Genomic DNA, 16,171 nt, shown 5'->3' on the forward strand with positions numbered 1-16,171 from the left:
GTGTTTTTGTTCCATAGTTAGCAAATGCGGCACCCATTGTGCACACAGCTTTCTGTAAACCAAAACTTCGGCCAAAATATTGCTCACACTGCCTAACGAAATCCCTAGTGCTTCTACTAAATCTCTCTCGGTTAATCGATGATCTTTCAAAACCATATGCTGTATTTTTGCTACTATTTCTGGTGTTGATGCACTTTTTGGACGTCATTCACGTGGATGTCTTCAAGACTCGTACGACCACGTTTAAATTCAGCAACCCATCTTTCTACTGTTCTGATTGAAGGTGAAGAGTCCTTATACACTTTTAACAATTGTTCATGAATTTGTTTTGATGCTACACTTTCCAAAAATAAGAATTTTATCACTGCACGATATTCAATTTTTTCCATTGTAAAAAAAATACAGTGACATGTCAACTTTGAACAGCTGCAAATATACAATGAGTTGACAGATCTACTTGAAACTTGACACATGTTTATGAAATAGTAGTACTATTTATAGAGAAATAAAGTGACGATCCTAATAGCGCCACCTCGAACGACAAAACTTATTGAACAACCTGATACACCAAAAATGAATATAATGTCATTTAACATTTTAACTCACTAGAAAGTTAAATCAATGAGAACCCTGAGCTTGTTTCTTTGCAACAAGACAGTTCCATCTGGGGGTAATAGGAGAAATGACACCCGAAGTGTGTTTCTTATGTCCAGTTTATTCCTTTGTTCCGTCATCCATTAAAAGTCACATAAAACCGAAAGAAATACACCATAGTAAATGAAATGGAAATACCAGTAATTTAATGTTCCTTGGGCGGCCCATTTGATCCATTTGATCCACAGACCATTTGATCCACAGATTTGGATACCATTTGATCCACAGACCGGTACTGGTCCGCAGCCCAGGGGTTGGGGACCACTGATGTAAAGCTTTTGCTATGTTTTGGGACATATGAGTGAAATATCTATTGCAATCAGCAGCTGTTACTGTGTTAACAGATTGACCAATGACTTCTATAAGATCTTGTTGTCCCAGATAAGTAGGATCTAGGATTGATCTTCCTGCATTTTTAATTTTTGAAAAAGCTTCTTCCATAGGATTAAGCATATAGGAATATAGCAGCAGAAATTTCAGTGCATGCATTCTTTCATGAACAAATTCCCTTAATTCTCTACTTTTATATATTTGAAAATTATCCATTATTAATTAACCATACATTGGATAAGTTTTCATGAGCATTTAGATATTCCAGTAGTTAAACAATGAATTCATTAAAAGACTAAAACCTTGCTGATCCATGGGTAATTTTGTAGTGAAAATCTGAAACTGAATTTATACCAGCAATTAGTGTGATGTTCTGACCTTTTATGGTTGAAAGTGTTTGTGAACTTCTTTTCCCTTTCCTACTGTAGCAATTGTTTCATTTAAGATGAAGATTGAAACCAAATTCATTGATAAATATTAATTTCAGCTGATCATTAGGTGCATTTACAGTGAAGTTATTTGTTTATTTGTATCACAAATCAAATCATATTTTGAATATTAACTCTATCCAAAGTATTGGATATATGAGCACTAAGGTTTGGCTCTATAGAAACTAATCACACTATTTACGTTTGTCAGACTAATCAAACAGTAATGGGCAAACACAGTTTTAATTTTATGTATAGTATTGCCTTGATTTGCATGACATTTGTCAATATTATAAGCCATCTCAAAGTGAAGGCACTTTGTGCAAAAAAAGCTTTTTAATTTTAGTTAATATTAACTTTTTTAGAATGACAGTATGCATTTTGGACAGTATCTGTCCCTCATCAGCCATGCTTGTTACAATTTGGTGGGCTTACAGGACTCTAGACAGAAAATACAAGCAGTATTACATTACAAAACAATGATACATGATTAAAATAGTTTAAAGTACAATTTATACATACTTAAATGGTACATTCTATTTGTTGCCGAACATGGATGTCTTCATTATTGGTTTTTATAGATGTTTTTTTATTTACAGTTCAAACAGTAACAGACACTATATGTATTGTTTAATGAATTAATTGCAAAGTAAGTAAATTATGGAAACAAATAAACACAAAGTTATAAGCAATGTTTACAGTTACAAAAAAGTTTTTGTTTAAAAAAGAGTGTTACAAACGTTTTGGAGTCTATCAGCTTGTACCAATTATGTTTACTACTATTAACTCGATGCTACTATAGGATAGTAAACGGTAGGTGTTTTAAGAATTATCTGTAGGCTAATTGGTTACAGCTGTTTAAGTAAGGTACCAGATGGGTCTAATTGATTACTCTGACAAACAATGTGTAACAAATACTCCATAGAGCCAAACCTTAGTTATCATATATACAAAATCATAATATAAGAACAAAAAGCAAATCACCAAAGTCATCCAATATTTTATAGCTTATTTTCAGAGTAATACATAGCTATATAGTTAAAATGTTATTTATAGTTGCTAGAGACATCTCATCAGATGTTTCTCACAGATTAGCAATAGCTTTTAACTTTATATGCCCTCAATCTTCCTTTCTTGATCATTGTAGATGTTATTATGCTGTAGGCTTCTTGTGAAGTACCCCAATGTTCCTATATTTTGCAACAATGTATCAAGTTGTATTGTAATTTAAGGACAGGTGTAAACTAGCTTCTTTAATATTTAATCCATCTTCATCATCAAAAGATATCATTTCTCGTTACTTATTATATCGCACATTTCCTACAGAGAATCAGTCAGTCCATTGCCTTCCAACGCCAATGAGAAATGCAAATAAAATCTGTTGACATGTGTTTTAATATACACAGAAACTCATGAAATATTTCATTTAGGTAGATGAAATAATATGTTGATATTTTAAATTAATCAAAATTGTTACTAAGATATTGTAAATTGTTTATATCTAGATTTTAAAAATGTGGTATGTAAATGAAGTTGATTTTGCAATTAAAATAAGTCAAAAGTGTTTGAATTCTGTTGATAAGTCATGAAAAATGCTTTATATCATTATATTATTCTTTATATGAATCCTAATTAATAATTAATGTGTTTGTATAATAATTTGTTTATTCAAACTGAAAATAATATTATTATTTTCAGTTTATATATTATTATTTTATTTTTCTAAGAATTTATCTAAGAATTATTTTATAATAATTCTTAGAAAATTCTTATAATAATTCTTAGAATAATTAGATAATAATTCTTAAATAAAGAATTATGAGAGTTAACTGATTTGACCTGTAAACAGCTCATATATATGTACCAGCAGATGAGCCCAGCATTACCCGGCAAAAAACAACAACAAAGATTAAGATTATTAGATTATTTCATACTTCTAATTCTTCTATTCTAGTAGCCCGGGATGCCCCCTAGTGGACATTCTAGCAGCAGTGGTGTCATTCCGTGGTATAAATAATAAATTCCTATTACAAATAAAAATAATAATATACTGAATTTATTGTTAATTTAAATAATAGCTAGGGGCACCCCTAGTGGCCATTTTTGGCATACAGTGACAGAAAGAAAGAATCCGGTTTTTCAACTTTATACGAGGATGGATCAAATATAAATGGGATTTATTTTATGTTTTAAAATTATTTATTAAAAAATAAAAAAACATGATTTATTTTCTACATAGCTTCTTGCTATAGAAATACATTTTTCCCAGCAAGAAGGAAGTTTCTTATTCCAGTATCGTAGAATGAAGTTGGTTGCATCAGGAGCCAACTGCGCATGAATTCCTCTACTCCTGCATCATCTTCAAATCACTGCCCTCCTATAGCTTCTTTAAGTGGCCCAAACAAATGAAAATCGCAGGGCGATAGGTCTGGGCTGTAGAGAGGATGATTAAGTGCAGTCCAGTGCATTTCGTTAAGTTTTGAGACTGTTAGATCTGCAGTATGGGGCCTGGCGTTGTCATAGAGGAGAATGACATCTCGAATCGGTTGGTTTCTTCTCTTGCACCAATATGCAGCCTTAGCTTTATCCAACAGCTCGCAATAGTAAGCAGCATTGATTGTGCTTCAAATAATGTCTTGAACCGCTCGAATGTTTTCACTTGTGATGCTGGCCCGAGGACAGCAATTGTGTTTCTGATTTTCCACTCATGTTCGTCCTTCCTTGAACTTTTTATGCCAGGCAAACACACAAGTCCTTGACAGTGTTTGATCCCCAAACTGTGCAGTCAATCTGCAAAAAATTTCTGTCATGTTGACTCCTTCACGAGCAAGAAATTGTATGATTATGCATTGCACAACAGAGAGGTGTACCTGTTGCTCCGACACTGTGAGCACTACTGACAAATTGGTTGAAAGTATGAAACAGCCAGCATTCCCCACTCCTAATGACTCTACCCAATCAGACTAGACATGCAGGCCCTGTACTGCCAATCTTAGTTGCTCAGGATCAAAAATCCCGTTTATATTTGATTCACCCTTGTATATATAGATTAATATGATAAATTAAAAAGTGAATAACAACAACAACCAACTATCTAAAAGCCAGATTCTTTGGGCTATATAATTATATAGTTTCAACTATTAAAGTCTAAGCTGAATTAAAATATGGTTGAACCTGTCTATCTCAAACATATTTATCTTGAAAACCTATTTATCTCAAAATTTATTTTTTCTCCTGCATTTTCAGCCAAAATTCAATACATTTTCTGTTTATCTCAAATAATTTTCTCCCAAAATTTCTATACTGTATCTCAAATTATGGATTGAAGTGTTGATTACAAATTCAAAGTTCAGCGACTACATTTTGACAGCATAAATTGTAGTTAAGAAACATCTCTTGCAATAAAATACATAGTTGCAATTAATACTGTTTTTCTCTGACTGGTTACAAGATTCATTTTATTTATTTGTTTACAACAATGCAACACATGGGTAATCTGCCAAGGGGGAATGGACTTTCTATGAGAAACTGTCCTCCATTTAGATGTTACAAAAGTGAAGGAAACCTGGAAAACTCCACTTGATCAGTCTGTTAGCAAGGTGCAAACCTGCAATTAGTTACCAGTGTCAGTGGTTTTATTAACTTGGCAACTGGTGGGCTAAGGCTACAAGTTTGGCTTGTGTTTTATTTGTTGAAGAAAGTCAGGCATTAGAAACTATTGACAACCTAGTCCTGTTAAGGTATGTCAAAAAATGTTTTATTTATGACTATCACAGGTATGTCTATAGTTGCTATTGTATTAATACTGTACCAGCTTTTTACAGTTTACTATGTAGGAAGTTCTATATCTTGAAATCTGTCTATCTCAAATATTTTTGTTGTTATATAACATCTACTGCACACCGGATTGTATAAAATAAATAAGACATACTTGAACCTATAACCGATGTGAATCGAATAATCTTTCCACGACGAACGTTTTCATAGCCCCTTCTGGGCTCTTCTTCAGGTGAAACTGCTGGATTGAACGCCAAAAACGAAATTTGAAAAATATGAATTCTGTCGAGTTTGAATCGTTCGGATCGCTGGTTTCGTCACGTGATATGTTTGAATGTGAACGAAGTTAACGATGAACGTCGAAATTCAAGAGAAAGATGATATTATGATACTTAAAAACGTGCGATTGAGATACACGCTTATTCAATACTGTTCTTACATATTCCCCTGTACCTTCTGTTTTTATTTTTTATCTTATTTTAATATTAATAAACAGTATTTCGCTGTTACTCTTTATGTAGTAGGTTTTGCCATGCCATGGAAAGGCCGATTTCGTCTCTTGAATTAATACAAGTGGATGTATCGTATGCTCTAAAAATTTCCATCTCCTCCAACTATTTTAGATGGTGCATGTGCGGTGTGGTGACAATTATCTGCGCTCTATTGAAGTCCGCCACTATTTCGGGATCAGTGGCGTATGTGGAGAGTGAAGTTGTATGTCTGTTACGTTGTACATCCGAGATGTGCTCTTTTATCCTAACCCCTAATGAACGTTTAGTCGATCCTACGTATATCAAATCCCTGTTAAACCAATTATCTCTTAGAGGGATTGTATAGACTCCTGATAACTTCTCCACCCTGGATTGGTCCTTTTCGTTGAGTAGGATATCGAACAATGTGCTGCACCTTCTGTATGCTAGGGTAACTTTTCGTTCCTTTGCGATGGTGCTGTATAGAGGCCTCAATAGTGGGTTGAACATGATAGGTATCCTCCTATTTTCCGTAGTGTTGCTAGTGTTTTGCGTGATCCCTGTAGTGTTGGAAGAAGCCTGTGGTTGTTTATGGCCCTCCGAGATTTTTTGTATAATATTTCGGTAACCATGGGACCTGGCAATGCCTTCCAAGTATTTTAACTCTTCCTCTAGCGCTAGTTGTGTAGAAGAGTGCGTAAAAGCTCGTTTGACCAATGCCCTGAAGGCCGCCATCTTGTATTGGTAGGGATCACATGAGTTAAATGGTATGTATGCCGATAGACTAGACGGTTTGCGAAAAACAGATGTGCATATGATGGAATCTTCAAATTTTATATCTAAATCCAGGAAATGGACTCTGCTGTTACTATGCTGTTCCATCTCTAGTGTCAGTCCATACGGATTCTCGTTCATTTCTTCTATTAAACGGGTTCGGTTGGGAGTTGTCCTCCATAAGATGATGATGTCATCGACATATCTTTTGTAAAGGATAATGTCGTGGAGGAAATTAGGTAGTGTCCTGCTCTCCAATTGCCTAATGACTAGTTCACATAAATCCCCGGCAAGAAGCTGTACATAACATCCTTTCTCCACAACTTGAAGGATACCAATTTTCCATCACTAATACAGTGGATTTAATAAAGCAACTCAAGGATGTTAACTCTCCATGTTATGCTACAGTATTGGATTTTAGATCCTTATATCCTTCGATTGAACTTCCTCCATGCTTCTTATTAAAGAGAAAATCCCTTAGAGCGCAGAAGCATGGAGGAAGTTCAATCGAAGGATATAAGGATCTAAAATCCAATACTGTAGCATAACATGGAGAGTTAACATCCTTGAGTTGCTTTATTAAATCCACTGTATTAGTGATGGAAAATTGGTATCCTTCAAGTTGTGGAGAAAGGATGTTATGTACAGCTTCTTGCCGGGGATTTATGTGAACTAGTCATTAGGCAATTGGAGAGCAGGACACTACCTAATTTCCTCCACGACATTATCCTTTACAAAAGATATGTCGATGACATCATCATCTTATGGAGGACAACTCCCAACCGAACCCGTTTAATAGAAGAAATGAACGAGAATCCGTATGGACTGACACTAGAGATGGAACAGCATAGTAACAGCAGAGTCCATTTCCTGGATTTAGATATAAAATTTGAAGATTCCATCATATGCACATCTGTTTTTCGCAAACCGTCTAGTCTATCGGCATACATACCATTTAACTCATGTGATCCCTACCAATACAAGATGGCGGCCTTCAGGGCATTGGTCAAACGAGCTTTTACGCACTCTTCTACACAACTAGCGCTAGAGGAAGAGTTAAAATACTTGGAAGGCATTGCCAGGTCCCATGGTTACCGAAATATTATACAAAAAATCTCGGAGGGCCATAAACAACCACAGGCTTCTTCCAACACTACAGGGATCACGCAAAACACTAGCAACACTACGGAAAATAGGAGGATACCTATCATGTTCAACCCACTATTGAGGCCTCTATACAGCACCATCGCAAAGGAACGAAAAGTTACCCTAGCATACAGAAGGTGCAGCACATTGTTCGATATCCTACTCAACGAAAAGGACCAATCCAGGGTGGAGAAGTTATCAGGAGTCTATACAATCCCTCTAAGAGATAATTGGTTTAACAGGGATTTGATATACGTAGGATCGACTAAACGTTCATTAGGGGTTAGGATAAAAGAGCACATCTCGGATGTACAACGTAACAGACATACAACTTCACTCTCCACATACGCCACTGATCCCGAAATAGTGGCGGACTTCAATAGAGCGCAGATAATTGTCACCACACCGCACATGCACCATCTAAAATAGTTGGAGGAGATGGAAATTTTTAGAGCATACGATACATCCACTTGTATTAATTCAAGAGACGAAATCGGCCTTTCCATGGCATGGCAAAACCTACTACATAAAGAGTAACAGCGAAATACTGTTTATTAATATTAAAATAAGATAAAAAATAAAAACAGAAGGTACAGGGGAATATGTAAGAACAGTATTGAATAAGTGTGTATCTCAATCGCACGTTTTTAAGTATCATAATATCATCTTTCTCTTGAATTTCGACGTTCATCGTTAACTTCGTTCACGTTCAAACATATCACGTGACGAAACCAGCGATCCGAACGATTCAAACTCAACAGAATTCATATTTTTCAAATTTCGTTTTTGGTGTTCAATCCAGCAGTTTCACCTGAAGAAGAGCCCAGAAGGGGCTATGAAAACGTTCGTCGTGGAAAGATTATTCGATTCACATCGGTTATAGGTTCAAGTATGTCTTATTTATTTTTCTTGTTTCCATGAGATTTGAGATAAACAGGTTCAACTGTATATCCTAAAGAAACCCAGCTTTTAGATATTTGGTCATAATAGTAATGTACTTGAAGTATTTACCTTTTTCTTTACTTTGCTACTTTTCCCAATTCCAAGTCTGGAAATAGAAATATCAATAATCAATCAATACAAATTTTTAAAAATACACATTAAATAGTTTTTAAAGTTAATGTAGTTTTAATAGTTAATAGCAAGAGCTATCAAAAGAATTATTCAATGAAAAATAAAGATGACTCAATTACAAACACTTTTTAATAGATTTTTTTTAAAACTCTTTTTCTGTTGACACTAAAGTATTTTATCCATAATCATCATGGATTCAGCTATGCCCATGAGAAGGTCAGGTGGTGAGGGATCAGACCCAACATATATGGTACATATAATCATCACAATATTACTGGTGTAGAATACAATAAATAAATAAGCAATTACCTATAACCAGCATTAATTCTCTTATAAACAAATGTTTTTTCTGCCTTTAATGGTTGTCATCAGGTTTCTATTCTTTGGAATGTTTGTAAAAGAACATATCGTCCAAAATTTTAAAATTGCACGTCTTTGAAGATACACGCATGCTCAATGTAGCTCTTTCAAAAAATGAGTCTTCAAACTGGCTTCCTATTTTAAAAATTCTATGTTTATATAAATTATAAAGATAAACTTGATGGCAATCTATTTTACATCAAAATATGCCCTCCACGCAGCTGCCAGTGAGTCCATTTCTTTAAAATTGATGGCTGTTTCCCTCTTGAACACTTTAAATATCTTCAGCTGTTTTTTGATCCTTGTTTTAAGACAATGTGCAGTAGCACCAATATATTCGCCAAGACGGTTCATCCTATGATCGTAAATAGGGATAGAATATTATCCCTATTTACGATCATCTGGGATATTATTTCGATCCAATTGGTCCTTATTGTTTCTTAAACAAGAGAAAACTGTCGGAGATCTCCTGTAAGCAATCCTATTTCTCGTAAAGTGGGCTATTTGTCTGTAGGTGTTGGTAAGGATCTTGCTGTAAGTAATAGTCAAAAAGGACTTGTCTCCCGTGAGTGCTATTTCTGGTGTTTGTTCCCAACATGCAACCAGATCATTAATTAGGTGTGCTGGGTAACCATGCTGCCTGGCTACACTTGAAATATACTCCAGTTACATTCTCCTATCTTCTGCATTCGAACAGTGGGCATAAGCCCTTCTTACTAGGACCCTAAAAGTAGATATCTTGTGACCAAAAGGATTATGAGATTTTGCATGGATGAAGAGCGGAGCATATGAGGTCTTATGGAATACCTTAGTTCTTAATCGGCCATGTTGTAATGTAATGTCTATATTGAAAAAGTGTATGCCTCACCTACCAACACCTACAGACAAATAGTCCCCTTTACAAGAAATAGGATCACTTACAGGAGATCTCCGACAGTTTTCTCTTGTTTAAGAAACAATAAGGACCGATTGGATCGAAATAATATCCCAGATGATCGTAAATAGGGATAATATTCTATCCCTATTTACGATCATAGGATGAACCGTCTTGGCGAATATATTGGTGCTACTGCACATTGTCTTAAAACAAGGATCAAAAAACAGCTGAAGATATTTAAAGTGTTCAAGAGGGAAACAGCCATCAATTTTAAAGAAATGGACTCACTGGCAGCTGCGTGGAGGGCATATTTTGATGTAAAATAGATTGCCATCAAGTTTATCTTTATAATTTATATAAACATAGAATTTTTAAAATAGGAAGCCAGTTTGAAGACTCATTTTTTAAAGAGCTACATTGAGCATGCGTGTATCTTCAAGAAGTGCAATTTTTAAATTTTTGGAAGACGCGTTCTTTTACAAACATTCCAAAGCATAGAAACCTGATGATGACCATTAAAGGCAGAAAAAACATTTGTTTATAAGAGAATTAATGCTGGTTATAGGTAATTGCTTATTTATTTATATCTGGGACAGTTGGATGATGAAAAATTTGTGTGTGTTTTGGTCATCAGGCTGAAAGATAATTATATTTAGCACCATAGTTTTTCAAGGTTTACATTTGCAAATTATTTTGTGTTTTAGCTTTGTTTTCTAAACACTAATTCCTCAAAGAATTCCATTTAAATGGAACATTCTTTTATTGCTTCCTCCATTACAGCTTACCAGCAATTCCAACAAAAATATCAAGCTATACAAATAACAGCAAAAATATATTTAGGATGTCACAGAGTACATAGAACTTAGTCTATAAATGATCTCACTTATCTGTTGTGTCATCATGTGGTATGAACTTTTTACGTTTGCATTATTATTCTCAAAGTTTATGTTAAGCAACATGATTTCAACTTTATATTTGGTCATTTTAGTAATTAAACTATTGCTGCATTTTAAGGTTGATTGCATGTGCTTGTTACTTTGTACAGCAGTTGTGAATTATTTTTATCACATGGAATGAACTTCTAAATTCCTAATAATCCAATTTCTATAAACTTAATTTGAAATTTTAAAAGTTACATTGTGAAAACCTAGAAGCTTTCTAAATAATCCATTACTAGACATATACCAATTTAAGTAAATATCAATTGATACTAATTTAAATATTTTTCTTTTTCTTACTTTTAAGTAATCAAACTAATATATTGCCAACTAATCCAAATTAAACCTAGAAGTTAGATTTGGTAATTTATTTAAATGATTTTTTTATAGCATAGAATCGTGTTGCACTGTAATCTATTTATTTACATTATTTAAATGAAATTTTTCTCTGTTTGATTGGATAAGCTTAGCTGACAGAGTATTAGACTGAATTCCTGATTTTTAGGAAACCAAATTTATTAGTTTAAGCAATAACTGGACAGAATAAAACTGTGAAACTAAATCTTTAATCAACAGCAGTATTTTTCACACAAATGAATATTTTCAGCTAACTTAATTATCCATCCTCAAGTTCCAAATTCAAAAAAGGTATTAAATTCTAGTAAAATTAATTATTTTGAATGTGTGATCAATTAAGTTAACCAAAAATATTTGTTTGTTTGAAAAATACATGCTGGACATTACACTAAAAAACTTTAATTTCACAATTCATCATTTAAATAAAAAGCATTATTCAATATATCACTTTGTTGAAATTGATTTACAAATACTTTTATAATTTTGCTTTTGCATTCTATTTCTTTTCTTCCCTACTATAATCTGGAACAGCAATATATTTAGACTTTTTTTATTAATGTTATAAGGTTTTGCAGCTAAGAATAAAGAATTTAAAACATTTTTGAAAATATCATGAATATCTGTTTTAAGCAATACATTAAAGTTTTAAACAGAACAATACTTATAAGTATGTTTTAACTCTTTCTGTCATGAGGGCACTAAGACCTTTTTGATATTCATCATAGGTTTAGCCATGCTCACAATGAAAGTGACTGTGTGATGAAGGATAAGGCTCAACAACCCATGAAAAATTCCTGAATTTTTTTGACCAGCCAAATTCAATCCTGAGTTTTCCAAAGCACAAGTCTGACACCTTAATTTAACTGCCTTGGCCATCCAACCATGATAAAATGGTTGCTAAAATATTGCATTTTTAATGTCAAAATTAAATATTTATTAATTATTTTCTAGTAAAGTTCAGTAACAGATGTTTTCATCTTAAGTATCAGGTACATCTAATTTTATATCAACAAATAGGTAAGAATAAAAATAAAACTTGTTAAACTATAACACTAATTATCTTTTTTTAGTTCCTTAATATTTGCCATAAGAAAAATGCTAAGATGATAATTATTGTTATATTGCATTACATTATGTAATCATCTTTATTATTTTGATAAATTTATAAAATAATAGTTTTAGGATTAAAAATTTTATAACAAGAAAAAAATATTCAAGTAGATAATGAATTCTATAATACATACTTCGGTAATCCTTTGTTTAATCCTTCTAGCATAACACAAGCTTTGCATATCTCTTGACTAGATATATAGCCACAGCATTTACAAATACCTAAATTGAAATATTATATAATTCAGAATTCAGTATATTACTAAAAATACAGAAAAAAAAAACTTTAAAACCTTTCCAGACAAATTAATTAATTTGGATTTGAAATAAATAGGAACACATCTTAATTTTTATGTAAATATTTACAGTTTTTTTAACAATAAGAATCCATAATTCTTCCAAACCAAGTAGGTAGTTACCAAATTATGCTGTCAGGATCAAGCCAGTCTTTGCTTCTAGATATACATATATAATTTACAATTATCATAAAACTATGTATTTTATATTCTTGATTATTGACCAAGATATCTTTGTTCATGGATTCTCTGTGTACTCATCTAATTGTATAATTTCAATCTTTAATGTTAGTTACTTGTTTGGCTTATATATTTAAAATATTTACATAAATACAGGTATACCTCGCCTTACGTCGTTAATTGGTTCCAGGAAAACAACGTAAGTTGAATTTACCTGTCTCCGAATCTACTTATCACTAGGAAAGCATTTTAAATAATATATGGTTAATAAAAATCTATTTTAAGCTTACAAACAAATAAATTTTAGTTTTTAATATAGTACAAAAAAAGTAATCTAAATTTACGAATGCGTGTACTGTAAATACAGTACATACTTGTATATATTTTAATATGATTTTATGTGCTTTAAACGTTTATCTAGTGATATTACGACTTCAATATTTGTGGCGGACAGACGTAAAGTCGAATAAAATGACTTAAACTTGATTTTTATTTTTCCATATACTTTTTTAACAAGCGACGTATAATCGGGAACGACGTAAGTCGAGGTATGCCTGTATATACAAATGAAAATATTTTTAACATAAAGCCACAATGAACTATTTAAATAATTCAGTTTTTTAAATATTAAAAAAATTGACTTGATGCTTGTATATTCTGATGACAATATAATTGTTAAAATACATATTAAATAAAGCAAAAACATAAATGGCTTATAAACAATTAGTTCAACTGCCTTTTATACCAATTATGGTGTCACTTCATGTAATATCAACTGTTTTAATTAAACTATCTCTTGCTCTCCTAATGTTAGAAAGATGCTAGATATAATCATTAGTTAAAATAATTAGTCAAAATTTAGTTCAAGCATTAATGTACTGTAAATTCTGAATTAGACTAAATATATAATGAGAAGTTAAAAAGTTACATTTTCTCATTTCTCATAAACTGTTTTAGCTTACTTGTAAATAAAATGAGAAACATATTTTATTTTTAATTATATCCGACTCACCAAATAAACCATATCCAGTTCATAAACCAGCAGAAAAATTCTTTCTACGAACGTTTTCGTCTATATGTAATAGACATCCTCAGATATTGACGATATCGAACTAACGGCTAGTCGAATAGAACGTTTTTGAAAGTTGCGTTTAACGACATAATTCGAATATGATGCATTAAAATTAAAATATGTAAAATATTTAAAACATATCCGAATAAATAATCAATTGATTTCACGTAGATCATGACTAAATATCCTCCGTAATTTAAAATATCTTCAATGCGCGTTTTAATCATTGGGATTCAATTCAAACATGGCATGCCATGCTACGGAAAGCATATCGGTTTCTTTGAAATTAATACCAACCCCTTTTTTAATTGCCTTATATATCTCCAGCGATTCGAGGTACTTGAGTTGTGCCTTATCTGATACTTTGTGTAGTAATTTAGCGTTTTTTAGATCAACATGAACATCATCATCATTTGCATATGTCACTAGTGCCATTGTGGTCAGCTTTTTTCTTATAGAGTATTCATGTTCTTTCATCCTCGTGGCGAGACCTCTTGCGGTAGCTCCAATGTATGTTAAAGCATGGTCAACTCGGTGATCTTGAAGAGGAACCACATAAACCCCTGGAGAGTTAGAATCTTTTATACGGTTTTTATCATTTCTGGTAAGAGAGAAGATCGTAGGAGAGCATCAATATGCTAGGTGTGCTTTAGTAGTCCTTGCAATCTCTCTATATATATTAGTAAGTGTTTTGTTGTATGTGATAACCCTCATTTGTTCGTCTTGTGGCATATTTTTCTCCCTCCTATTTATGTATTGTTTTACAAGATGCTTGACCAAAGAGGACGGGTATCCATGTTGTGTTGCAAGGGTCTTGATCCTTGACAATTCGTTCTCCTTTTCATTTTGCTCCGAACAATGTGTGTGCACCCTTTTTACCAACGCTCGAAAAGCAGAGACTTTGTAAGAGTAAGGGTCATGTGACCAGTTATGTATAAATAGAGGTGAATATGAGTTCTTACGGTACACACAGGTGGAAAGCTGACCTTGTTCCATTTTGATGGCAATATCCAAAAAGTGTACAGTTGTCTGACTCTCCTGTTCAACTTTCAATGTCAGGCCATAGGGGTTATCATTAAAATAGTTAAGTACCAAATCAATTAAATTACCATATAATAACGCTAGAACTATTCCTGATGTCGAAAAACTGATAGAAGGACTAAACCACACTACTAAGGAATATTTCAGATGGAAAACTTTAATAACAATGCGCAATACACATGAGAATATGTTGTCTAGGGAGGTCTGGAAGGATATAAGAACATCTAGAAAATGGTTGAGAGATAATGACATTGTTGCCTTAAGAGCAGACAAATCAAAACATGTAGTGCTCATGAAAAAGGAATCATACAGAAATGCCATAACACAATATATCTCAGACACGGAATGCACAGTAGCGCCTAGTGGTTTTCTTGAGAAAATATCAGCCAAGACGTTGAAGATCTCCAACACGCCTCTCACCAATACCTTGAATCTGGTGGCAACGAGAGTTATGGCGCCATCTCCACCTCGTATATTTGCATTCGCAAAAACCCATAAGCGCAGACAACAGTTACAGGCCGTGGTGGATAAAACGACTTCTCCCACTGTTAAAATGGAGGGAATTCTTAACAAATACATCACTAACAATTTAGAGGATCATACGTATACGGTCACTAATCCTGAAGAAGTACTTCAAAAATTACGGGATCTCAACGAGTCATCGGTGGCATATTTCACAATATGTGACTATCAAACATTGTTCCCATCCATAAAACTGGAACCCTGTTTCTGTGAGTTGAGAGATTTTCTTCTGGCAAAGGTGGAAGGCTCTTATAAATATCTCCCTGATATGTTGGATTTATCACACTTGATGGTCCACTCGTCCTTCTTCGAATACAAAGGGATCACTTACATACAAACAAGGGGCATGCCGATGGGCAGCCCAATATCAGGAACACTGTGTGAATTAGTGATCAGAAAACACGAGAATACCGTATTACCCAGATTTCAAAAGGACATAGCATTGTATGTCAGGTACATCGATGACGTACTCATCGTATGGAATAAGGTACCTAACATTGATTTTGTACTTAACTATTTTAACGATAACCCCTATGGCCTGTCATTGAAAGTTGAACAGGAGAGTCAGACAACGGTACATTTTTTGGATATTACCATCAAAATGGAGCAAGGTCATCTTTCCACCTGTGTGTTCCGTAAGGAGTCATATACACCTCTATTTATACATAACAGCTCACATGACCCTTACTCTTACAAAGTCTCTGCTTTTCGAGCTTTGGTAAAAAGGGCACACACACATTGTTCGGAGCAAAATGAAAAAGAAAA

General features: G+C 33.4%; 1 protein-coding gene across 1 annotated transcript in view; it reads right to left on the reverse strand.

Annotated features, from left to right (window-relative positions):
• LOC111638092 (cytoplasmic tRNA 2-thiolation protein 1-like) overlaps positions 1-16,171 on the reverse strand; it is a 47,205-nt gene that overhangs the window by 3,421 nt on the left and 27,613 nt on the right. The window contains exons 8-9 of the mRNA XM_023383726.1: positions 12,430-12,517; positions 8,591-8,627 (exon numbers count right to left, since the gene is read on the reverse strand). Coding sequence (XP_023239494.1) covers positions 8,591-8,627; positions 12,430-12,517 — 125 coding nt within the window. The remainder of the gene's footprint in view (positions 1-8,590; positions 8,628-12,429; positions 12,518-16,171) is intronic.

This window comes from Centruroides sculpturatus, unplaced genomic scaffold (genome assembly GCF_000671375.1).
Source record: "Centruroides sculpturatus isolate CEXI.00-Female unplaced genomic scaffold, Cexi_2.0 scaffold1074, whole genome shotgun sequence".
NCBI classification, from domain to species: domain Eukaryota; kingdom Metazoa; phylum Arthropoda; class Arachnida; order Scorpiones; family Buthidae; genus Centruroides; species Centruroides sculpturatus.